Source organism: Enhydra lutris, unplaced genomic scaffold, assembly GCF_002288905.1.
Source record: "Enhydra lutris kenyoni isolate GAN:26980312 unplaced genomic scaffold, ASM228890v2 scaffoldscaffold2, whole genome shotgun sequence".
NCBI classification, from domain to species: Eukaryota; Metazoa; Chordata; class Mammalia; order Carnivora; family Mustelidae; genus Enhydra; species Enhydra lutris.
In genome coordinates this window covers 2,462,546-2,488,389 of record NW_019154086.1, presented here as the reverse complement: position 1 = coordinate 2,488,389, position 25,844 = coordinate 2,462,546, and the positions used below count along the sequence as shown (strand labels likewise).

The 25,844-nt window shown below is 40.9% G+C and overlaps 2 protein-coding genes across 6 annotated transcripts in view; both read left to right on the top strand.

The window, feature by feature from the left end:
- Nucleotides 1–677, top strand: part of LOC111147588 (tumor protein 63) — a 224,840-nt gene extending 224,163 nt beyond the window's left edge. For 3 of the 5 annotated variants that reach the window (XM_022503712.1, XM_022503721.1, XM_022503740.1), the window contains exon 14: nt 42–677. In XM_022503712.1, the coding sequence (XP_022359420.1) occupies nt 42–338 (297 nt within the window). In that variant the 3' untranslated portion in view covers nt 339–677. The remainder of the gene's footprint in view (nt 1–41) is intronic. The other 2 variants (XM_022503730.1, XM_022503759.1) reach the window with 1 other exon arrangement.
- On the top strand, nt 502–25,609 carry LOC111149160 (tumor protein 63-like). Its single transcript, XM_022506105.1, has 7 exons — nt 502–589; nt 2,118–2,200; nt 4,572–4,708; nt 18,090–18,247; nt 20,492–20,636; nt 21,940–22,033; nt 24,974–25,609. Exons 1-7 carry the CDS (start codon nt 502–504, stop codon nt 25,268–25,270), a joined length of 1,002 nt encoding a protein of 333 aa, XP_022361813.1. The 3' UTR covers nt 25,271–25,609.
- The last annotated feature ends 235 nt before the right edge of the window (nt 25,610–25,844 follow it).

The following is a 25,844-nucleotide window of genomic DNA, read 5'->3' as shown; positions in this document are numbered from 1 at the left end:
CTTTGTCCTAATTCTCCCTGATACCCTTCCTTATTTCATAGGATTTGGCAAGTCTAAAAATCCCTGAACAATTCCGACATGCCATCTGGAAGGGCATCCTGGACCACCGGCAACTCCACGACTTCTCCTCCCCTCCCCACCTCCTGCGGACCCCGAGTGGTGCCTCTACCGTCAGTGTGGGCTCCAGTGAGACCCGGGGCGAACGTGTTATTGACGCTGTGCGCTTCACCCTGCGCCAGACCATCTCCTTCCCACCCCGCGATGAGTGGAATGACTTCAACTTTGACATGGATGCTCGTCGCAACAAGCAACAGCGCATCAAAGAAGAGGGGGAGTGAGCACTACCATGTTAACTCCTCCCATGCTCTCCCTGTCTGTCTTTCTGTCTGCCTTCTTACAAGGCACTAGTGCTTGACCTTCAAAGTGTCCTCCCTAGCTCCTCTCCTTCCTCTTCTCAGTCTGGCTTCTTAAGGGAAGAAGTAAGAGGTTATCTTTGATCTAATGTCCAACCTGGCACCTGATTCTGATTTTGGCTTTAAGCCTTCAAATCTATTGCTTGCAGAACTGAAGTTATCATGGCTAGGTGGAAGTGAGCAAAAGAGCAGTGGGTATCTCCTTAAGCTGCAAAGATTTCTCATTGACTTTTATAAAGCATTTTCACCCTTATAGTCTAAGACTATATATATAAATATATAAATATACAGTATATATATTTTGGGTGGGGGGCATGGAGTATTGTTTAAATGTAATTTAAAGGAAAGGAAATTGAGTTGCACTTATCAGCTTATTTTTTTAATTTACTTGTTCGGATGGCTTATCTATGCCCCTTCTTTCAAGGGGTATCATGTATGGTAATAGGTATCTAGACATTGATGGCACATATGAATGACAAAAATGTCCTTTCAGTTCTTCCGATGCAAAGCAATTGCCACATCAAAGCTTTGGATGGATCCAGTTGTTTTTACCATTGCATAATGTGTGTATGAGAAGGTGTTCTGGGGTGTCTGTGACTCTCAACTGTCTCTTGCCCATGTGGTACAGGGGCCTAGACCTCCAGGTAACAAAGTGTGAAAACTACTGACCCACATATGCATCTAATTTGTGAGAAGAAATTGATTCTAGAAGGCACCTTGCATAAGCCTGTTATCACTACAAGTATTTTAAAGTATACCACGCTGTGACTTATTTCATGAAAACACGTTTTTATCTTACTACTGGTTAGTATCCAGAAGAAATAGAAATTGTATTGCATTTTACAGAACAACAAAATGTTATAAGAGCTACTCATCATCAACTTCTCATTGTTCCTTATGATTTCCCTTCCTGTTAGGCTCCTTCTCTCCCTGATTATTCCTCAAAAAAGTGTATACATATGATTTATCATACACACACACAAACATACAATACATATCTATGTATATAATTTTATATCCACCCTAATTTTCCTCTTGAGTCTGTCTAGTGGCATCATTTCTATATGCTTCCCTAAGCACCTCAGTTACCTACAAATTAATAACTTTGAGTAAGAACAGATCATCCGAACTTTGGCAGAAGAATCCTCTCTATATCCTGGATCCCGGCTGTAGTACCTCATGTTAGAAACCTAAAGGGTTTATGAGCTGCCTCCACTCACTTTACTGGAGGGAAAACCAAGGGCCTGGAAGTGGAATGGGCTGTCTGAAGTTAAGCGATGTATACATTGTTACAGGAGGGCTGAACCCACAAGCTGAACACATGGGCAAGACACCCCTTCCTTTACCTTCTTGGAAGATAAACGATCTGAAAAATAAAACACCAAACCCATTTATCTTCCTTCCTCAAACAGCTGTTCATAGTCACAGGCGTGTGAGACTTGGGGATCCCTGCAGCACCACGTAGGCCAAAGGCTCTCTTCCAGCTTCCCAGCATGTCCTTCTTCTGCTTACTTCTCCCCACCCCCCCCCACCTCATCATTGTTAGGCATACACTCAATGTAAATGCAATGCTTACCAAGGAAATGGAGGCTTAGGATGGGAAACTCTAATCTCACAGGTTTGCTGAGGCTACTGCTTGTTTAATAAATGTACTAGTGCTTCAGAAATGTTCCCAGGATGAAACTTGCATTTTCCCTCCACCAGCTTTTCGTCAGAACACACATGGCATCCAGATGACATCCATTAAGAAACGGAGATCCCCAGATGATGAGCTGTTATATTTACCAGTGAGTCTCCCTTGAGTCTTCACGATTGCTTTATTTTTACCTTCTCTGTGACAATTATCTGTGACATCTGATTATCTGTAACATTGAGAAAGGGATGATGGTGACTAGGGAGATAAGACAAGAAGAAAACATTGTTTGAGAAATCAGGAAATGATCCCTCCCCTCCCCTATTTTGGAATCTGTCAGTAGTGCAGGCCCCTCTACTTAAAACTTACCCAGTCAAAGCACCTCCTCTAATATAATTTTTCTTACCCAAATATTTACAGCTAAGTTGCCGTTCATTGTTTAAGAATGATAAAGTTACCCTAGACAGTGTGACTGTACCATCCTGTGGCCAAGACTGAGATTTTGTCAGAAGGAGCTCACAGATTAGACAGTAAAACAATTACAGACTTGACTGCAATTTCTTTTAGGAAGTGCTCTAAAGAAAGCCAAGCCAGACAGAATCCTCAGTTATATGTGAATGGCCAGAAGACTCAGCCCAGTTGTTATATAAGAGCATTGTTCATACCTACGAGGACGTAAGTCCTCTCAAGGTCACTAGAGGGTCTCTTTCTAGACTATGGTTGCAGTCTGTGGGATGCTTAGCATGTTAGGTTTTGGCCATTGAGAGTGGTGGCAAAGTCTTGGCAACCAGCATAACCATAGACACCACTTAGCGTACCTGAGACCCAGGTATGCAGGGCCAGGAGATTGGGGAGCTGCCTCCCCTGTATTGAAGCTAAACCAACTGGACAGGTTTGGGTGTGCCATACCTGCTCCCCTGCCTTCTCTAGGCCCTGACCTTCGGGGCAACAGACTGCTTGCTCGTAAAACAATAAGACGGTGAGTTGGCCAAGATTCTCAGTGTCTATTTTCTCAGGCTATGTATGTAAACGGACTTGTGAACTTTAAGTTCAACATTATCCTGATAGACCAAATATTCCAAAAGAACTAATGTGTTTTCAGCTGCTGAGTTAGGAACCAGGTTGTACTAAGGAAGGCGGTACCTTGTCATCCGTCACATCTCATGTTTAGTGAAGATTTTGCCAAACTGGAATGTGTGAATTAAGGGGGAAAAAAAAAAGACAAACTTTTAATTTAACATGAATTTAGTTGATATCTGTTGGATGGCAAATATGCTAGACCCTGAGCATTTGGAGTAGAATAGAATTTTTACCTTCTAAGGATTTGCCTTCTAACAAGGAGACAGAACATAATGAAAGAAATCCTTCTGCAGAGCTGGACTTGATGGCATGGGATAGAAAGGACAAAACATTCACCCAGAGTCTGAGGTCAGGGAAAGCTTTGCAGAGGTGACCACAGAGCTGGGATAAGTAGGAGTTAACCTGACATACGGTAGAGAAACCCTTCCATTTCTGAATTCTGACAAATCCTGCCTCTCACGGAGGGGACTGGGAAAATGCCTAGGAAACGGAACTGAAATAGGCACCCACTCATGGGACCCCACAAGTGCTCACGTGCCCTGCTTGTCTCACGCCAGTCCTGATCCTGCTCGTGCTTTGAAAAATTTTTAAGAGACCCTCTTAAATAGAGAAGCATGTTTTGCCTCAGCTGAGAATGTCTGTCTTTCCAGAGATTGTCAATAACCGTTAATTCTCATTACTTTCAGTAGTTGTTTCTTATAAAATCACTGCAGATGCTGTTCTAACAAATATTGAATCATGGGGAAGTTCAGGGTAAAGTTCCTGTGAGTCTCGGATCACAATATTTCCTGTGACCAGTCAGTACATACCCTTGTTTGATGTGTGTTTCTGTTTAAAGACACCTTAGTTCACTTAGTATACTATTGACTCATTTACACTGAACTCATGACCAGCAGCGCTATAATTCATGCCTAAATGAAGCTTATCAAACACATTTTCTCCATAAAGCATGTTGCAGCCTTCTGGCACCTGGAATCCTAGACAGCACTTCAACATTACCCTTGGGGAGCAGTTTAAAGAGCAGGTTCACCAAAAAACAAACAAACAAAAAACAAAAAAACAACCCCCCCCCAAAAAACCCCACAAAACCCAAAAAACAAAAACAAAAAACAACAACAATAAAAACACACATACACAAACGTGGAAAATGTGGTGCTGAATAGACCGAGGAAAGGACACTTGTTGTGACACGAAAGCTGGAACAAGACAGCATGCCCTTGTTCATCAGAGCTGGGCACATGCCTGAGCAGCTGCGATGTGTCCCCCGTGTGAGTCTGTGAAAGGCCACAGAGCGTCGTGAGTCTTGGTTTCTCTGTTACAAATGAATGTTAGCAAGCAGGTGAATTTGGCAATACTGAGTCCACAGATAAGGAGGACTGATAGTACTACTGACTATTCTAGAGTTCTTCATCTTTCCTTTCTCTCTCCTTACGCTCTGCACGCAGGTGAGGGGCCGTGAGACCTATGAAATGCTGCTCAAGATCAAGGAGTCTCTGGAACTCATGCAGTATCTGCCTCAGCACACGATTGAGACCTACAGGCAGCAGCAACAGCAGCAACACCAGCATCTACTTCAGAAACAGTGAGTGTGTCGATGTGTCCTTTCAGGAGGCGTGAGTAAGAGTGACTGTTCATTCCGGTCAGAAATGGGGTGATGGGTGGGTGACGTAGAAGACAAGTCGTGAGACAGCAGAACACCACAGGTGACTCCTTTGGAGTTTCAACAACCTTCTGGGTTTCTTTCCATAGCTTGGAGAAGGTTCCACCTAGCTTCTGAAATTGAAGCTAAAACATTTCAGGTGAATTACAAAGAGACTGACGCTAACACAGTTTGTTCCCTCTACCCCGCATCCATACACATCTGTCAATAGAAGAATTCTGAGCATACGCTCTCCTCTAGTCGTAATGTGTATATTTAACCACATGTGTATTTAACAACATGTAACCTTCCCTCATCCCAGTGGATTGTCCTGTACCTTGCCTGGGAGGCACACAGTCCACTTTTGGGAGAACCATTGTAGACTGGGGATAGCACATAGGTTTTATTGGAAGTGACTCCTTGGAGTTCTCCGTCGAGGATTCTGAGACCAAGTGCATGCTCATGGGGAGACTGTCTGGATGCCAGATGGCAAAGTAGCATCTTCTTGCCATTCTTAGCATCTCTGTTCCCTGTTGTCTTCCAGCAATATGTTTTTACATAAATTGGGCCAGATTTTGCAACCATATTATCTCTGTGCAATGTATATGTTATATATTTATATGTTAATTTTTACCTTGACTCTTAGATCTTTGATGATATGAACTGTTTTATGATTAATCAGAACAGAATAGCTCTTATGGGAGAAAGGAAAGTTGTCAAATCAAGACTCTGTTGAGTCTTAACCCTTCTATGGTTAAGAATGATCACTTGTTAGCTTAAGTGTCTATACTGGAAATATTGGCAGAGTCTCTGTAGATAATGTAAAATGTATACATTGTAGGCCCATTTAAGTAATTCGGACATTCAACTCTACTCTTCAGACAAAAAGAAACGAAGCCAAAATCATCTTGCCTTTTACAGTAGAAATGTAAATGAACACTAAATAATGGTTATTTTCTGATACATTAATAGCTGCTATAGAGAGATAGCGACGGAAAGTACAAGAAAGAGGGCTCCTCATCCTCTTTTTAATCAGCATAAATGCAGTCGAGGACTTGGACTGCATCTGTGAAACTCTGGAGGCATCCTCTGAGCACCTGCTGGCTCTAGGGTACGGGATAGGCAGCTGAGCGGTGGAAAAGAAGTTTGTGCTCCCTTAAAGGACTTCAGGCTCATTGAGCATTTAAGACCTCATTTGCCTGGAAGGGATCTCACCATTTACTTTGAGCATGAAAGTTTTGCAAATCATAATTATAAGGTTTTACAGTAAGGCTGAGTGGGAAGTTTAATCAGAAGGTTTCTTGGGGACACAAAGTATTCCAAAGGAGAATGAGAACGCAGGGTTGCAGACAGAGTTCCCAATGCAAATCCTATATATTCTTTAGGATATCAGAAGGAAATATATGTTAATATATTCAAGTGTAAAACTGATTTAGTTCTTTGTAAAATCTTGCAGCAGGGATCAAAGAAACAGACCAGTAATATCATTTACAGACCAAGAGAGGCTAAGTGCCTCTCTCTTAAGAGGGAAATATACATGTGATGGTATTAAGAAACACTCCCCAAATGCCTCTAGTTCACTCTGGAAATGTCTGGCTCAGCCAAAATGACCTCAGAAGGATTACATAGCCACATATCATGCTGAAATAGTTACTCTGTGGTAGTCTTCCCTGTCTTTTTTCCAGCTAACAGGAGAAGAACTGTCAGACCAAATTGATACTTATTAAATGATGTGGCTTAGAAAATCTGGCCATTTAGCACAGGGGTTGGCAAAATGTTTTTTCTGTGAAACACCAGTAGTAAACATCTTTGATTTTTGGGTCCATATGTTCTCTTGTAACTTGCTACCTAGTTCTGCCTCTTGGCACAAAATCAACCACAGTGTGTAAATGAATGAGAGTGGCTGGTGCTTTTCATGGACACTGCACTTTAATTCCCTATCATTTTCGTATCATGAAAGAATTCTTCTTTTGAATTTTCACACTTTTAAAAACATAAATGCCATTCTTAGCCTGTGGGCCAGGTGTAGCCCATTCACTGTAGTCTGCCAGTTTTTGTTCTAGGCAGATGGGTGGATCTTCCTTCACGGCCTCTCAAGGCTTTGATTTATTTTCAAAGATTTATTTATTTTTTGGAGAGAGGAGAGGGAGGGGCAGAAGGAGAGGGGGAGAGAAACTTAACCAGACATAGGGCTTAATCTCAAGACCTTGAGATCCTGACTACCTGAGCTGAAACCAAGAGTCAGGCACTTAACCGACTGTGTCATCCAGGCACCCCATGGTTTAGATTTTTTTTTTTAATAGGAATATTTGGAAGCTAATATGTGTATCCTAAAGTAGAGAGGCATGGAGATGTTTTAGAAAAGCACACAGTGATTTATAAAATGGTATTTCAATATCTAACAAAACGACAGCCTTTAACAGAGATCTCTTTTTTCTGAGAAAGTTAGGCATGTCCATCCAGACACCAAGTATGGTTAATGATGAAATCGTATCATCGCCTAAGACTGCTATGGTTGAGTTGATTCATGTAACAAACTTTTACTGGAGACCTGTTACGGGTGAATTCCTAACCAGACCACATTTTGAATCTTAAGAAAGCTCTGGAAATTCGTTCTGCTCATTGTTTAAATTAATAGGACAATTTGAAACAATTCCTCTCGATCACACAATAAAAGGAATGGTTTCATGTCATACTTTTTGAGATTTTTAAGCAGGAAGATCCACTGTAGTCAGTCGGGGACGTGGGCAATTTGTGTTTGTTGACATAAGCATACATAACCCTGTGTTCGCAGGGGATGAGTTATCCAGGGCTCAGTCGGAGTGGCTGACACTGCTCTGGAGGGAAATTATTTTGTAAAGCAGTCTATTTCATCAAAGAAGAAAATGCATATTAAAATTGTTATTTTAAAAAGCCTGAGAGATATTAGAAACATATTGTCCCTTTCTTGCAAGTGTAGCCACAGATAAATAGTGAGGGAACAGAGCCTCATGGGTCCCTGGGGTATCCATTTAAAAGCAACATTGCATGTTTTCAAGTTGTTACCTCCCAGTATACAACAGTTAACTTCAATGTGATGATTTGTACATAGAAATGTGACAGACTGCAAAAGGAAATCTTTGCAAAATACAGACATTTGTTCTGATTTTGCCTTTGTTACATTTATACGGGTCTCCAACGATTGATAAATGTCTATATAAATTCTCCAGTTGCTGTGTTCTTCCCGAGTTTTATTCTCCCTCCCCGGACTCTCTTATTTTCATGCAAATCTCGAAGAAAGAGCATGAATGACTAGACAAAGAAAAATGGAAATCTGATTCCCTGACAATCATTTGAAAATAATAAATCACGTTAGAGAATGCCTATAATAGCCTGTGATTTCCTTTCCAAAAATACAGAACGATTTTATGCTGGTAAGGGATCAATTTTGTGTTTCTCTTTTTAGTAGCAGAAAAATTAGAGGGAAGGAAATATACAGTTTCTACTAAGCAGCAATAAAATATTTTCAGTTGAATTACTTCTTTTAGTTTTTCACTGTGTGTTTTCTCTCTGCTTGCTTTTCATTTATGCATGGTTTTCCTTTTTCAAAAATCCCTTCAGTTACCTTCATGATCATAGGCTTTATGGAGGTTAAATTTTACACTGAGTTCTTATGAATCAAATTGTTACAGATATGAGTAGGCTTTATACCATTTACAAAGAAATTTGATTTTAGTTGATTTGTTCACATGGGAATAAACATCTGAAGTTATGTTAATAGAAGCCAGAATCTAATGGGAGACAAACTGGACCCATTCTTGACACTAGACTGCTTACCTTCACATTTTCAAGGGAAAGTAACTCTTAAGACAGCTTTGGAGAAGCTGCCTGAGACCTTTGGAGTAATCTTTTGATGTGTGCACTTTGGACCAATAGTATTGCTTTTTCGTTTTTTCCTATAGTTTATCCTCCTTCTTGGCTTCCACTCTGATCTCAGGCCAACATCATTTTGTGAAAATTCTACTTAGCCGAACTCTTGTTTTCCCCTGGAAAATTATTTTTTAGTTTCTACTGATGGATTTATTTTAATCATAATACAAATATGTGACATCCCGAGGAGCCCTTAGGGTTTTCATTCTCCTTGAGATTTCTTGATGATTGTAGATTATCAGTAATGCAGGTCAGAGAGGGAGCATAGTGGGATCTTCAAGGTCATAGTTTTAATCTCATACCACAGCTGGGGAAACTGAGGCCCCGTGAACTACACCTTTGATTTCATGGCCAGTTTATAATAACACGAAGATGAGAATCGTATTTGGAAGACACAGCTCTTGGCAATGTTTCGTCGGCTTCATTAGTTAAGAAAGTTATAACAACACTAAAGCAAGCGTCTTTGCCCGCTTTTAGGTCTCTGCACCACTTGGCATTTATCCTTGTGGTTTGAATACGAAGTTTTACCTCTTTAAGCTCATTTGGCTATAACTTCCTTCAAGAATATTGATAGTTTTTCCTCAGATTGCATATCTGCAGGGGAAGCAAGCAGTATTTTGAGCATTATCGATGGAAGAAAGAGCAGAATACATACATCTCTACCTCATCATTAGGTGTGGTTTAGACCGTATTTCTAGGTTTGATTTAGAAATCCTTCACGTGTCCGGGGTATTTGTTTGAAATTGCCAGTCCCGTAGGTAAAAACAGGTGGATCTTGACAGTTTCACTTGGTTTAACCTTACAGGTCGAGGACCTGCACACTTTTTTGTAGTTTTACACAGTGCTACTTTCTGAATTTCACAGCTACGTTACAAAGTTGTCAGAGCAGAGATTTATTAGCTATGATTTGGTAATGAGGAAAAAACTGAGAGTAATTAAATTCAGATAGATTAAATCACTTTTCTAAGTTCTCACGTCTCATTGCACCACTAATCTCAGTTCTAGGTCTCAAAGTTTGAACCCCTGCGGTCCATATACTCTTATCATAATAAAAACATGATTTCTGCATGTTGTCTCACTGAGCCCTTGCTCCAAGAGAAGCCCCAAAGTGTACTATCCAAACAAGAAGTCAAAACTATAGCTCTTTACCCGAGAATAGATTGCTTCCCTGCTAATTTGTATGCTGGCATATTCTTCAAGATGATCTCGATTCTTGCTGGTGAGGTTGGTTTCCTGAATTCCAGCCCTAAGCAAGTAAAAATGGCTTTGTTGCTTTGCAAGGAGTAACTGAATGTGACTCAAAAGCCATCTGGGAAAGAATTCCCAAACAGTTCACGGGGTTGCACAATCTTCAGCAAAATGAAGAGGTTTGTTCCTGGCATCCTTGTGGCATAATTGATTTCTTAATTATGTAAAAGTTGCTTTCATGAGTTTGATATGTGCGTTTGTAGGCCAAGTTTGTGACTGAAAGGATTAAGATATTTATCCATTTCAATCTGGGCACCTACAAAATGCTCATTAATAGTTCTTCACAAATGCATGACGATGCAGCCCCCAGACTGATAAGATCATATTTCTTCATGCTTCATAGGTAGGCCAGACAGGAGCAATAATGAGGTATCATAATTGGGCCGATGACATTTTACCAAAGATTAAAATGAGTTCTTGTCTCTTCATTCTCTTTTTTTAATTTGTCCAGTCTGGTGTGCCAAGCAGTGTACTAAGCACCATGACGTACCCTGACACAGTAGTCCTCAAATGAATCACTTGTGGAACTTGTTAAAAATATGTATGCCTGGGCCCCAACCTGGCCTTTGAGGAATCTGGAAACTTTTATTTTTATTTATTTATTTATTTTTTTAAGTTATACAGGTGATTCTGATAATGCTGATTAACTACCACAGCTTTCTCTCATTTCTGCCTAAAATCTTGAGAAGTCCTCTCTGAGAAATTTTAGAGGAGGATGAAGAGGAAAGAGTAGAAATAGCTTCCCAGGCATTCTGTCCTGTCTCACTGTGATCATGAAGGTAGGAGGGTGTTTCTGTGTTCAGTTGATGTGAATTTATGAAGTCTGAAGCCTTCACCTCTTCTTTTTCTCTGGTTCCTCTCTGCAGTCTCCTTTCAGCCTGCTTCAGGAATGAGCTTGTGGAGCCCCGGAGAGAAACCCCGAAACAGTCTGACGTCTTCTTTAGACATTCCAGCCCTCCAAACCGATCAGTGTACCCATAGAGCCCCATATCTGTATTTGGAGCGTGTGTTTCTTGTGTTCCCATGTACGTGTGTGCACGCGCATGCGTGTGTGTGCGTGTGTGTTTGTGTGTGTCCAGCCCTTGTAAGCAGGACTTGAAGACACTTTGGCTCAGAGACCTAACTGCTCAAAGGCACACAGCCACTAGTAAGAAAATCTTCTGAAGGGACTCAAAACTTAAAGGATGTTTTCTACAGATTCTGCATCTTTAGATCTAGCACTGGGCAGTCAGGAACCCCCATGTTTGTCTGTGAGCTTTTGTGTTGTTCTTAGAAGGGAGGGGATCAGGTTGGAAAGAGGGGCATTAAGATGTTTATTGGAACCCTTTTCTGTTACCCTCTGTTGTGTTTCTGAAACTCTTAAAGAAACTTTTGAGCAGGTCTCAAACTTAAGATGTCTTTTTAAGAAAAGGAGAAAAAAGTTGTTCTTGTCTGTGCATAAGAAAATTGTAGGCGACTGAGATCCTCAGTCAGGCCTTTTTAATGCTGGTCATGCAATAATATTGCAAATAATAACACACTAAGGTGTCAAGTGTACTGCTGGACAGAGAGATGATAATTACTACAAGTAGCCAATGGGGGGGGTGTTCTTTTCTTCTTTTTGAGAATTTGCATTATCAGTCTTCTCCCCTCATATGTAGATAGAAAGTTCATGAACACTGTCAGATCCTACTAGAGCCACCTTGTTGGCATCTGATATGGTAGTTTTCCTTGCTCACAGAAATCCTTGAGCCCTATAGCCAAAGCCGTTGTCTAGACCCCAGGGCAAACAAACTTAATCTTGTCATTTTAATAGGAGGGTAAAACCACTCCAGTAATATTGTTCTGGGCAGTTCTAGATCAAAATGGAGTTCAAAGTCTTCTCCACAAGATCTCTGACTAATTTGTTAATTGAAGCCCCTATCTCTCAGCCCCACCATAGAACTGGCCATATGGCTAGCTCTGTTTACACTCCTTTGTTCAGGACACTTACGTTTTATTTAAGTGATGTCCAAGCAAACACACGTTCAAATCAACACTCCTGGTCTGAAACTTAAAAAGATAGAAAGGGTGGTTGACTTTCTTTTTCTTTCTTTCTTTCTTTTTTTTTTTTTTCCTCGAAGAGTTTAGAGAATCTATTTCTTTCCATTTTAAAAACATATTTTAAAATGATGGTATGAAGACTTTAAAAATCTTCCCCCATGTCTCCCCACACCAGATCACCAGCCCTTTATTCTGTGTTATCACAGCAATGATTTCTTGTTTTTGAGGCTGTTGCTTTATGGATGTGTGATTTTAATTTTCAATAAACTTTTGCATCTTGGTTCATCTTGCGGTTTTTCTTTTCTGTCTCTCTTCTTTTTTTTTTTTTTAATTCCTTAAATAACGTAATTTTCATTTTCGTGTGTGAAGTACTATGTGGAAGTCTAAAGAACAAGAATACTGAACGGTCACACTGGTTCTGTCTCCATTTCTGTCAGTATTTGGTGTTTTTACTGTATTGAGATCATCAGTCCTAGAAATACATTTCAGTGCCTACACCAACTTGAAATATATTTTGGCTCTGTGGGTGTTTCATTTCACCGTAAGGAACCAGGCATATGGCATCATTTGCCCACTTCTCTGAATAAGACTCAAGCTACATCTTCAGTTGCCAAACTTAAAGAAAACCCAAGTTTATTAAATAATTTGTCTTCTGTGACACAGGCATTCGCAAATATTCATCCAGGAGTATGTAATGGAAACTGTTGTTCAATTTTTTAAATTATAACAAGTTCCTATCTTTGAGTAATTGTTTTTAAAATCTTCAAAAACAATTGTTTCTGCATAAAAATAATGAATAGAATAGCTTGAAAAATGCTTAAGAAAAAACATTTTTATGTTTGACATAAAAACATGTTAATGAAATCAGATGAGCTCATTACATTAGCAAGGTGTTTTCAACGAATCTATTAACTCACTAAATTATTTTTAGAAAGTTTTTTTTTTTAAGATTTTATTTATTTATTTATTTGTCAGAGAGAGAGAGAGAGAGAGAGAGAGCACAAGCAGGCATAGTGGCAGGCAGAGGCTGAGGGAGAAGCAGGCTCCCTGCTGAGCAAGGAGCCTGATGTGGGACTCGATCCCAGAATCCTTGGATCGTGACCTGAGCTGAAGGCAGCGGCTTAACCAATTGAGCCACCCAGGTGCCCCTAATCTAGTAACTTTCTAATACCCTTTTAAGGGGTTCACAAATCCCTGAAAGGGTTAATGAGTATGCTTCATTTTTTGACATTTGCTTTTCTTTCACAAGTTTTTTTTTTTTTAAATCCCATCCTTATGTAAGTTTTTATGGTTTAGAGTGACTTATATAAATTCATATCTTTGAACTAATGGAAAATATTCTGCAGTTACAGTTGATCTATCTAGAGAGCAATGCTGCCTTTTGTACTTAAAGGCAAGATTACCCAGCTAGAGAGTAAGGTTACAGGTAGGACAGTAGTGGACAAACTTTCGAGGAGGAACACCTGCATTTCTGATGTTACATGGCTTCCCTCTTTTTGACCTTCCTTATATAGGGGGTATTTTGCTTTATCTGCAATATCTCTTCCCCCTTTCAGATTCTGCACTCCAGAAACTGTTTGCTGAAATAGATTTACCCTGAGAGATCACCACATTTTACTAGAGAGTTACGTTTTAACTAGCAATGAAAGATTTAAGGCAAAAAAAAAAAAAAAAAAGAATCCTTTGATGGGATTGTATGTATCACCAGCAAGATGGAGACGATGACTTTGAATTTATGTCTTTTCAAGAATTTGGACTCTCTGCCACATAGTCACTAGGCTTGGAATCAAGAAAACTGTTTTTTAATCCTGAATAATTTAAAGGTCACTTACAGCTCTAAGATACTGAATTTTATTCACAGAAACCTGAGTCATTAAAGTTAAGAACTGGGACTTGACTTTTTTAGGATTTCTCCTCAGAACTAGAAATACATGAAATATGCATGTCTATAGCTCTGTTATGTTGGATTCCTAGAAAAATCTGGTACTCATCTAGAGAAAACTGCCTAAACTTACACCTGGTTGTTTTTCTGAGGATAGCTATGTTCTCACTTTTTTCAGTTTTGAGGGTGTGTGTTTGTGTATAATGGGGCGGGGGATAAGAAACCATAGTGTCACAGATCCTGTTATCCTTAAATATTTTCTCCTCTTCAGAGTCCCCAGTAATCTTTGGGATTGTCCATTCAAGGACTATTACATTATATGTGTAAAGGAAAAAAAAAAAAAAAAAAACAATAAAAAAAAAAAAAAAACTTGTTCTTCAGGACCTTTAAATGGTCACAGATTTATTCAACTTGCTCCCTTTTCCACCATACAGAGCTTATCAGAACGTTCTCTGTATTTCAGACATTGCATACTTAATTATAAACAGACTGCCCTGACCTTGTCCTCTGTGTCTTTAACTCTCTCTTCCATATTAAAGGAGAGGCATTCAGAATTTTTTACTTTTTTGCACTCTCTTATCCCCATTCATCCACTCAACCTAATTCCTGGATTTGTTCAAGTGAGAATAGTTGCCACTTCCTCCTGTTAATTCTTAAACTGATGTCTCTCATCCCCTTGACAGAACACTGGAGTATTAAAACATTTGGTCCTGGAGCATAAGAGTAAAAAGAACCTATGTTTCTTGAGCACCTATAAGTCAAGGACAATGTCCAGGGTTCTTATGTAATCTAATTTAATCTTTTTTTTTTTTTTTTAAGGAATGTAGTATATTTTGTTTTTTATTATTTTTTGTTATTTTAAGAAATCTATTATTTTTAAAATTGAAGTATAGTTCACATGCAATATTATAGTAGTTTTAGGTGTACAGCATAGTGATTTGACGTTTTTATAACAATACAGGATGCTTACCATGATTAAGTGTAGTCACCATCTGTCACCACACAAAGTTATGACTATGTTATTGACTATATTTTCTGGGCTGTACTTTACATCCCTGTGACATTTATTTTATAACTGAAGTTGGTACCTTTTAATTTTCACCTACTTAGCTCATCCCTTCAACCTTCCTCCCCTCTGGAAGCCACCAGTTTGTTCTCTGTATTTATGAGTCTATTTTTGCTTTGTTTTGTTTGTTCATTAATTTTACTTTTAGGTTCCACATATAAGTAAAATCACGCAATATTCATTTTTTTCTATCTGACTTATTTCACTCTAGACCCATTCATGTTGTCACAAATGGCAAGATCTCCTTTTTATGGCTTAGTAATATTCCACACATATATCACATCTTTAACCATTCACATATCAGAGGACACTTTGGTTGTTTCCATATCATTTCCATATTATTTCATGCTAGTCTACACAGCAACTCTTCTAGTATAATATCTGTTCTACAGATTAAGAAAGTGAAACTCCAGAGATTTTGCATAACATCCAAAGTCAATTAGTTTATGTCAGATCAATTAATTTGTGTCAGTTAAAATCAACCCATCCAAACCTGGATGTTTTGGTTGACTCCAACATTCATGTTTCTTCTTTATTCATCTCTGGTTTTCGGGCTAATTTCCTAAAATAGTTTAGGCTGCTCATAATAAATGACCTAGTAAAACAGTCAAAAATAAATACCCACAAAAAAGAAATGGAGAAGGGAAGTGTGACAGGATTTGGAAGAAGGAACGTATTATAATAAAGCTCCAGAAAAATGCAAAGCTCTTAAAAATATTTTTATTTTCCTAATGGTGGACATCATAATTTTCTTAATGGTGGACATCAGTGGTTCAAGCGACGCTTCCATTAATTCTTGCTTTACATTTGAGTGATTTGGGGGCATGAAAGAGATAGAGGCCTCTTTAGGGTTACAGAGGACCAACCTGCCTCTGGAGTCTGCATAGCCTGCCATCTTAGGTACTTCGTTGTGGGCAGAGAGAAAAAGCACTTGTCAAAGCATCACTTGGCCACCTTACCCTGAGCTTTTCTGTATTTTGATATGGATTTGCAAATGTTCCTAAGTATATCCAAAGTGCTGACTCTTAACACAAGGCTTCCACACAGGGATGCAGTGGATTTGATGACAGCTGGGAGAACTGCCTTTGCTATATCCCTTGCCCCTGCTGTACCTTGGTCCCCCACATTTCTCTTACCACTTCACCCATTTCTTGACTCTGTAACTTATTGCACACTACTGTCTAATTTCTGACAAATTGCCACAGAATGAAAAAAAAAAAACCTCTCAGACTAGGAACCAGGAGACCTCTCAACTCATCATTCAGTAATATGGACTTACACACCTTTATTCTTAGAACTTATGCTTACATATCTGTAAAATAGAATAATTTCCGCCCACCTCTGCCTTGCCAGACCGTGTTCTCCTCCACGGGAATGTGACGGTCATTCAGTAAATGGATAAAGGAGAGCTTAGTAACCAGAAGTGTCTTACAGTTGGGAGGGCTTATTATATAAACACCTGTTTATACGACATGGACCTGTAATTGTGAGTTCTTCAGAGGGTCAAAAGAGAAAAATCCGTGCTCTCTTACTTTAAAATCAGTAATTGTAAAATGCAGCTGAATTGTTAATGGTACATCAACTGTCATCCTTATTTATGCAAATTTATACACAGTATATTGTTTGAATTCTTCCAGCCATGGCTCTTCAGAGACAAGGAATGGAGCCTTCCCCATTTTGTGTAATTATGGAGAATGCCGAGCAGTTCCGCAAAGGCCAGGTGTCGTCCCACAGCAGCACTCAAGTCCTAGAGCCCCCTTTTACTCTTCCTTCAGACATTATTATACTGTGTTTGTCTGGAACCTAGGTACATTTGTAGAGCCCTCAAAATTTTGTATTTTACATATTTATAATAAAACTCAGAAAACTTTTTTTTTTCCTCTCTCTCTCCTCTAACATAAATATGGCTGTAGGGAGGAGAGAGGCACAAAATAATGTCTTTTGTTTGAAGATTGTAAAAGGGGAGCGTTTCCCACCATGGGTTAGAAGTAGGCTCAAGCCCAATCTTCATTCTGTGGTCACGGTAATTACTCATTACCAATGCCGTATAGTCTATAAAGTTCTTCCTCCCCTTCTCCTTTCCAGTTCTCTCCATAACCTGACAAGGTAGGTTGGATTATTATCCCCAAGTGTCCACTACACTATGAGCTTCACACACGGGACTAGTTTTTGTCAGTTTCTCTACCTGTATCATCCAACTCAAGTAAGTGTATATATGTTCAGTTTATATAGTTTTCTAGTGAGAAAAAAAATGCAAGGGTGTTTTGTGGCCCACACAGGACCCATGGTTTCTAATATATTCTAAAGGAAGCCTTAAACTTCGATCTTCTGATGCTATATCCTGTTGCAATTATAGTAGATATCACCAGTTCTATACTCAGAGAAAAAGTGAGGAACAACCCTTGAGTAGGGAATGTCGTATGTAATAACATGCCTAGTATAACAAACCAATCCCAGTAAGTTTTCAAATCGAAATTATGCTAAATGGAATTGTTTGTTTTCCTTTGTCTCCCAGGAGACTTGTCAAAAGTCAACAGAAGAGTTGTTTGGGCTCCAGGCTTCTCCTGTATAGAGAGGCTGTTGGCAACCCCATGGGTTCTCTCATGGCCCATGAGCTTCTGTGCTGAGAAAGCAGGGTTCCACATTGGGGCCTCTGCATGCCAGCAGGCTATGCTGCCATTTCCCCATTTGACTGGCTTTGCACTTATTTTCTGCATATCCTAAATGGCCCAGGAAGCTGCCAATGAAGGTCCTCAGCTGGTTTGAAATTGGCACCTTCATGTCCTTTGTAAGCCTGTGGGTCTTCACAGGGTTCTTCTCCTTCATTGATTTCCAAGCTTGTTTGACTTGTAGGGCAAGACTGGATAAAGGGATGGAGAAAAAATAATATGGAGGCCAAAAGAAATTGCAATTATTTTCTCTCTCACAAAAGAGATTCTTTAGGAGGATGTTCAACTCTGTACTCTATACATTCAGGAAAAATATGATTTGATGATAGCCTTGCAATCCTTCCCTAGTTAAAAAAAAAAAAAAATTCTCAGATGGAAACACAAATAACTTCTTGTCATAGGTCCTAGAGGAATATTTTTACAAGTGTATAGCTTAAGGTCATGTTTTAATCTGAGACCTGTTCATATGACTAGTCCTGCCTCTCTAATGTCATATGCTCACCGTCATTCCCATGTTTGTGTTCCTAGGACCTCGATGCAGTCTCAGTCTACATACGGTAACAGCTCCCCACCTCTGAACAAAATGAACAGCATGAACAAGCTGCCTTCCGTGAGCCAGCTTATCAACCCTCAGCAGCGCAACGCCCTCACCCCTACAACCATTCCTGATGGCATGGGAGCCAACAGTAAGTGCTTCTTCCTTTAGCTGCACCTTAGGGGTCAATGGGGTTAGTGTAGGGGAAGACTCTGCTCTAGGATGTGGGAGAGGCTTGCTCCTAAACTAAGGAGAGGCAGAGCAGGACAGAACAGATCACAGTTTCATGGCTTGAGTTTCTTACGGTGAACTTTTTGTCACTTTGGAAGTGTATAGTTCATTACAAAGCACAGTGGTAGAGATAAAGGAGGTTGTTCCTTCAGTAGGGTAAAGGACCTCTGTGATAACAACATTCCACTTCCTGTCAACCTGGTTGGGGCCCACCTCCTACCTCCTTTGAGAAAGCAAAAAGGAGATCTATCCACCATGTAGAAAGTAACATGATGTAATAAACTTAAAAGTCTAGAGAAATAGATTGTGGAGTCTGGACTCTATAGCAGTATTAGCTGTGCAACTGTGGGCAAGTGCCTCTCCGCTCTAAAATTCTGTTTCCATTCATAAAATTATCACTCTGCACATTTAACCTCTTATGATTCTGTGCCCCGATGACCTTGGCCTTCTCAGCTTGTCTACTTCATCTTGTGTAGTCATTGAGGAATTGGCATAGAGAAGGGAGTCTCCCATTTACTTATTCATGCAAAGACTAAGTCTAATTGTAAGAGGTAACATGAGAATCAGCCGTCCAAATGGATGATGATTGCTATATAGCATTGCTGTAAATAGAATTATTCACTAGAACTAAATCTAGCAGAGTGAATTCCCAAACTAGAGAAAACCAGAAGGAGGATAAAATGCAGAAGGATGTCTCCTACCCTCAGGGATGCAGAAGCCCAAACACTGTATTTGTATCCTGAAAGGCCCCTCAGAAAACAATGCCTCCATCTTGTCCTTTGAAATCCTTTATTATTCTGATCAGGCCTTTCAATGTGCTTTTCAGTATTGCCTTAAAGAGACTAGGGTTTTTTGTTTGTTTTTGTTGGGTTGTTTTTTTGTTTTTGTTTTTGTTTTGTTTTGTTTTAAGAAGTTAAGGGAAGCTAGGATTGTGACTCTCTATGGTCTGATGGCAAACATTCAGATTTAAATGAGATAGAGTGTATGAGGTATTGTTGCCTGGTCTGGCAACAAAGACTTGAGAGCCAGACTGATCTCTCACCTAGGATGCGTTCATCCTAAGGCTCAAATCCTCACCCCTTGATAGGTCTGCTGCTTTGACAGTAAAAGGAAAAAACACCATGTATATTTTTACTTTATTTTCTTCCTTGTGACATTGTAGAGTCCTTTTGTTCCTTCAGGTTTATAAAAGTTATAGTTTGCCTACTTTTTCTCATTTATACTTCACAATTTTTCTTTAATGTCATTGACAAAGTCAGAGGGAAAACTGATGAGATATGATAAAACCATGCTCCTTAGCTGCCCAGTTAGTGGCAGAGGCCTCTCCTTTTTGGCATATCTTATTCAATAAAAAACAAAACAAAAACCAAAGAAAACCAAATTGCATTAATCTTTTTATAGATATGTTCCTTTACTCTTTTTTTGACCTGAAGACAAAATTTGCTTCATAGATATTATCGGTATTAACCTTTTCTTCTCTATAGGTGAATGTTTCCAGTTTGTAGTTTAGTTAAAAAAAAAAAAAAGTTGAGGTTGCTGGTACCTCTGAATACAATCCAGAAATGGACCCTAAGAAAGAGCTGGGATCTTTAATTTCATCCTTCCTTATTAGGCTTATGGCTCCCAAATATTGCAGTAAATCCTCCTATCCCCAGACAAATATTCCAGAGGTCACTGTCTCATTCACAGGTCTCTGCATTTGTTCACTGCACATCAGTTTACTGAGCATGTGATTGATGCCAGGCACTGTGCAAGGGTTTGTGGGGATTGAGACAGGTACAGGATCTAATCTCCAAGCTTGAGGCATTAGCCTAATGAGAGAGACAGAAGTATAACCCACGAAAGGCAGATGCAAAGAGGAATATGTTAACATCAGGAGTAATGAGCATTTAGAGCATTAGAAGTAGGGAAAGAAGTGGGGGGAGATGATTCTAAGGGAACATGTGAAGGTCGAAAAGCGTGCATCTAGTTCGGAGTTTGGTGACTGTTCTGTTCTGTTGGATGAGATGTAGGGTGCTCGAAGGGGTGCAGTGAGAGAGAGAAGGCTGGCTAGGAAGGCTGGTGAATTCGGCCCTAGGTAACATTAAACCAGGCAAAATGGACCACTGGGAAGCAGGTACTGATGACGGCAGTAACCCTCTCTGTTCCTCCTGCTTCTGTTCAGTTCCTATGATGGGCACCCACATGCCAATGGCTGGAGACATGAATGGACTCAGCCCCACCCAGGCCCTCCCTCCCCCACTCTCCATGCCATCCACCTCCCACTGCACTCCCCCACCTCCGTACCCCACAGATTGCAGCCTTGTCAGGTGAGTCCACAGCATGTGCCCCTGGGGGCCTGTCCTAAGCAACTCTGGGTGGCGGAGGGTGGACAATCTCAGAGTTCATGACACAGCTGGGGGAAAAAAAAGGGAAGGAAGCAGACCTTCCTCTGGTGGCAGTTCAACACTGTTACCTCTGATCTGTGGAGTGGTCAGCAGTGTTGCATCAAGGAAAAGCACAATGATCCGCATGGGAAAAAGTGAAAATGTGAGTTGATAGGCATATCATTTTTCATGCCTGTTTCCCCCCATCTTCACTTACACCCCCCCCAAAGTTTTACACGGTCAGTTGGGGCCTTCGAATTGGTGCTCAGGGCTGGGGTTCCCAGAAGGGCAGTAAACTTGCTATCTCGCTCCCTTTCCCATTCTCCAGGACTCATAGCTCTCAGCCACCACGGCCTCGTTATGTCAGAGGGGGATGTGCATTAAAAAGTTTGAATGTATGCAAAAACGACAGAGACTTGCAAGAACCCGATGGTCATTGCTGCTTTGCCATAGGCATGAACGCATGTTCTAGGCAAGAGCACACAGATAGCCAGAAGAAAGAAAAGCATAAAGCCTCAAAGGCAAGAGTGGGTGCCATGTCTCCTGCCTAGCACACATTGGCTGCCCCTACTTCATGTGCAGAATGATCCTCTCATTTGGCTGCTGGAATAATGGGCGTTGGTCCCCCTGTGATTAATGCAACAGTACCAACCAGCATCAGCCAGACAGATGGCAAAGTGCACGGCTTGTGCCACCCAGCCTGTGGTTTGGTGATGGCGGCCTTACCCATCTGAGGCCAGCACACCAAAGGAGGCATCTGTATTCTGAGCAGGACATAAATCAGAAAGCAGTAATGACATCAGGGCATAGTGGCCTCCAGTTTTTCTTAGCCACACGCACCGTTCTCAGAAACCCACTGATAAAAAGCAATTCTAGCGGAGATGCTCTTTCAGAAGTGAAGAGGCAGGAGGCAAGAGCGCTGGGAACCTGACCCCTGGACTCCTTCCTTTCACCCCCTGCAATGGCTCCTAAGGCACTTACCTATGTAGAGCACCAAGAATTCCACCAATCACTGCTCTGCAGGAATCCTCGGAGTTGATTTTAATTTCTATAGACCTAAAGTTCAAGTCACTACCTATCCCCAAACCTCAAACCCAAGGCCCACACGGATTGATTTCATCTCCCCCTAGCCTCTCCTGTAAGGCATCCCAGGGCAAAATGTTGGGTTTTCCTTTACCTCGCCAATGCAGTTGGGGTGAACTTTCTTTTTCTGTTTCCTCCTTCCTCTTCCCTCCTCCCTCTGCAGTTTCTTAGCGAGGTTGGGCTGTTCATCATGTCTGGACTATTTCACGACCCAGGGGCTGACCACCATCTATCAGATTGAGCATTACTCCATGGATGTAAGTAACTGTTAGACATTTCTCTTGAGTTTTATTTCTTCCTTTCTTCCCTCTGGTGACATCCACCTGGTAGTTCAGTTCCCCCTGGTTTTAACACTGGTTTTTAGCATGCCCTCAGTCCTCAATTTCAGTGGAAACCATTACCAGATTAGAAAAACTCCCAGGCCTCCGCCTACATATCTGAGAAGGATAGCAATCAGTCTTCCTCAGCTCATCAGCTCAGCCAACAGTTGTCTGTTGCACACATATTCTATTCAGAGTGGGAAAGAGGAGATCTAATTCCTGCCTCCACGAAATTTACAATCTCTGAAGAACTCCAAGAATTTTCTAGATGTTCTCATTAATCGGTATGAGACTCCAAAGAAACTAGCAGGAAGCAGGTGATATTATTCTCACTTTAAAACATGGAGAGGTGACAGTACAATCATTTGCATCATGAGATGATGACAGAACCAGGAATAGAGCCCTGAGGTGGAAGCTTCTGGTCTTTAACTCTATTCACTGGCTTCTTCTACCTTTCCTTAAAGTCAGACTTTAAGGAGGAGTCCGCTGTTTCTCTGTTAGAACTGTGTGTTCATTCATTTTCAATTCTATCAGAATAAGGTCAAGCCATCCCTGATCATTGGCAAAAATCACTGGTCATGGTTCAGGTCCCATCCATGCTTTTTATAAGAACGAGAACCTGGGGTTATCACTTTGCCTCTCTGAGCCTCAGTTTATCAAATGGGGTTCAAAAGCCCTTCCTTCTGGCTTTGATGTCCCTTGTCTTTTGGAGCAAGCTGGATAGAAGGGGACTTTTTCTTCCTTCCAACACTGCTTCTTGAACTGCTCACATGGGAGCTTGTATTGTTCTGGTTTGCAGCAATCCAATTCTCCTCCCAGGCTGCCCTTCATGCTGCTCTCTTTGGGGTTTACTATCCTCTTTTCCAGCTTCCAGAGGGCCTTTTGAACTGGTGGAAGAAGATACTGTCTGCCTCTGCTGCTGCTTCTCTAGTTGGGATCTATTCTTTCCCCTCCTTGAGCACCGATGCTAGAGATGCCCCTGCAGCATGAGAATCCCCCAGCCCTGTGATGATGAGAATATGCCTTACCGCCCTTCCGCCCACCCCTCCACCCCCCACCCCATAAATCACCCTGGCTGCTATTCTCTGATGGAATGAATTAAGTGGAAACTGTAATGCAAGCTTTAGGAGTAAGTTTTGACAAGTTTCATGTCACTTTACAATGGTGTCCATCCGTTGAGGAGAAGAGAGCTGCCCTGTGCTTGACAGCCCTATGTGATAAAACAGGGAATATGTCCTTTCTTATATTGTTAAAATGATGCCTTCCACTTGCTGACTGTCCCCACTGGGGAGTGTGTCAGGAGGCTCCTCCCTTGGCTCTTAGCATCTGCAGATGTCCTCCACAAGTCCCTCTCTGCTGGTGTTGGCTAGGTTTCATGTCAATGTCTGGGCCACAGCTTCCTCACCTGTCAGTTCTGAGTTCTGATCTATCCAGAGAATCACACAGCTTGATGGGGGATAGTGTACAGAGTTCTGGACTTACTGAGAATTTCCGAAGCATAAAGACTTACACTTCCTTATTTATGTGTGGGTTGCCTTTTTATAACGTATCCTTCTGCTAGACTGGGAAATCGGAGGACGCATACTATAGGCATCCAAAAGGGGAAGTAACTGGGAGGCTCTCTAAATTCTGCAACCTCTCCTCAGCTTCTCCCATCTCATTACTGGAAATAGAAACCCTTTCCAGCTTTTTGTCTCTCAACGCCTGTCTGAGTTGCTTGGAATCTCTTCCTAGAAAAAGAATATGGTTCATTTGGCAAGTTTTCCTAAGTATCCCCTCTAAGATGCTGGGATGGCTTCATAAAAATTTAATATAGTAATAATGCAAATGGTTAAGCTTTAGATAGTGTGCTTCATAACTTCCAAAATACTTTCACATCCATATTTACACCTGAACCAATACTGTGTGTTGACGTAAAAAAGGAATTCTGTGCCGTTTTACTAAGGAAGAAACTGAGGCCAATAGGGGAAAAGTGACTTGAGGAAGGTCTAGAGCCAGTCAGTGACAGTATAAGAACCTCTGTCAAGAGCTTCTTACTCCAAGCACAGTGTTCTTTCTACCCACCACGCTGCTCCATAAAAGAGTAAGCCATCACTGAAGCCAGCTAATGAAGGGATAGTGCAGATAACTGTGAGAGATGTCATTGCAGTTAGTTAAGACAGAGCATGTTCATAATGCCTTCCACTCACATTCATAGAACATGGACACATACTCTGCATTTGGATACCCTGATTTATCCAAACACCAGTGACCTTCTGGCCATTAGGGCAGTTTTAGGTTCAGAGGCTGTCCTGAGTCCCCAATTCATTTACTTAATTGGGTAACTTTAGACTTGTCAACCTCTCTGACCTTCAGCTTTTCGACCTATAAAACAGATACCACTAATCTGAGCATTAAATGAGATCATGAATTAAAATAATTAGTTCAGTGCCTGGCATGTAGAAAGTGTTCATTACCTGTTAGCAATCTTTTCTTCTCATCAACTTACTTGAGCAGTGGTGATGGTCCATTAATCTCTCTCTTCTAGTCACAAGAGCCAGGTAGATTTAAGAGTTGGAAGGTACCTTTATCTTCTGTTTTTGTTGCAGGATCTTTGCCGTCTGATCTAACCACTATCCCTATTTTACCAGCAAAGAAACTGAGACCAGGCGAGAATAAGTGAAGTGTTATCCACAAGCAGAAATGGCACCTCAAGGCTGTACCTTTTGCTTAGTTACATATAATGCCAAAGGTTATCTGAGAACTAATCATATTTTGTAGAGAGCAGTAAATTCACGTGGGTTAAATCAGAACACTGGGAATGACAAAATGATGTGGACTAAATATCAATTTGTCTCTTTGTCCTAATTCTCCCTGATACCCTTCCTTATTTCATAGGATTTGGCAAGTCTAAAAATCCCTGAACAATTCCGACATGCCATCTGGAAGGGCATCCTGGACCACCGGCAACTCCACGACTTCTCCTCCCCTCCCCACCTCCTGCGGACCCCGAGTGGTGCCTCTACCGTCAGTGTGGGCTCCAGTGAGACCCGGGGCGAACGTGTTATTGACGCTGTGCGCTTCACCCTGCGCCAGACCATCTCCTTCCCACCCCGCGATGAGTGGAATGACTTCAACTTTGACATGGATGCTCGTCGCAACAAGCAACAGCGCATCAAAGAAGAGGGGGAGTGAGCACTACCATGTTAACTCCTCCCATGCTCTCCCTGTCTGTCTTTCTGTCTGCCTTCTTACAAGGCACTAGTGCTTGACCTTCAAAGTGTCCTCCCTAGCTCCTCTCCTTCCTCTTCTCAGTCTGGCTTCTTAAGGGAAGAAGTAAGAGGTTATCTTTGATCTAATGTCCAACCTGGCACCTGATTCTGATTTTGGCTTTAAGCCTTCAAATCTATTGCTTGCAGAACTGAAGTTATCATGGCTAGGTGGAAGTGAGCAAAAGAGCAGTGGGTATCTCCTTAAGCTGCAAAGATTTCTCATTGACTTTTATAAAGCATTTTCACCCTTATAGTCTAAGACTATATATATAAATATATAAATATACAGTATATATATTTTGGGTGGGGGGCATGGAGTATTGTTTAAATGTAATTTAAAGGAAAGGAAATTGAGTTGCACTTATCAGCTTATTTTTTTAATTTACTTGTTCGGATGGCTTATCTATGCCCCTTCTTTCAAGGGGTATCATGTATGGTAATAGGTATCTAGACATTGATGGCACATATGAATGACAAAAATGTCCTTTCAGTTCTTC

Bases quoted from the DNA above. Each gene is read 5' to 3' on its own strand.
- LOC111149160 (XM_022506105.1), top strand. From the start codon at position 502: ATGTCCAACCTGGCACCTGATTCTGATTTTGGCTTTAAGCCTTCAAAT. The intron at 20,637-21,939 runs GTGAGTCCACAG...CTCCCTCTGCAG, and splicing joins ACAGATTGCAGCCTTGTCAG to TTTCTTAGCGAGGTTGGGCT. The intron at 22,034-24,973 runs GTAAGTAACTGT...CTTATTTCATAG, and splicing joins TTGAGCATTACTCCATGGAT to GATTTGGCAAGTCTAAAAAT.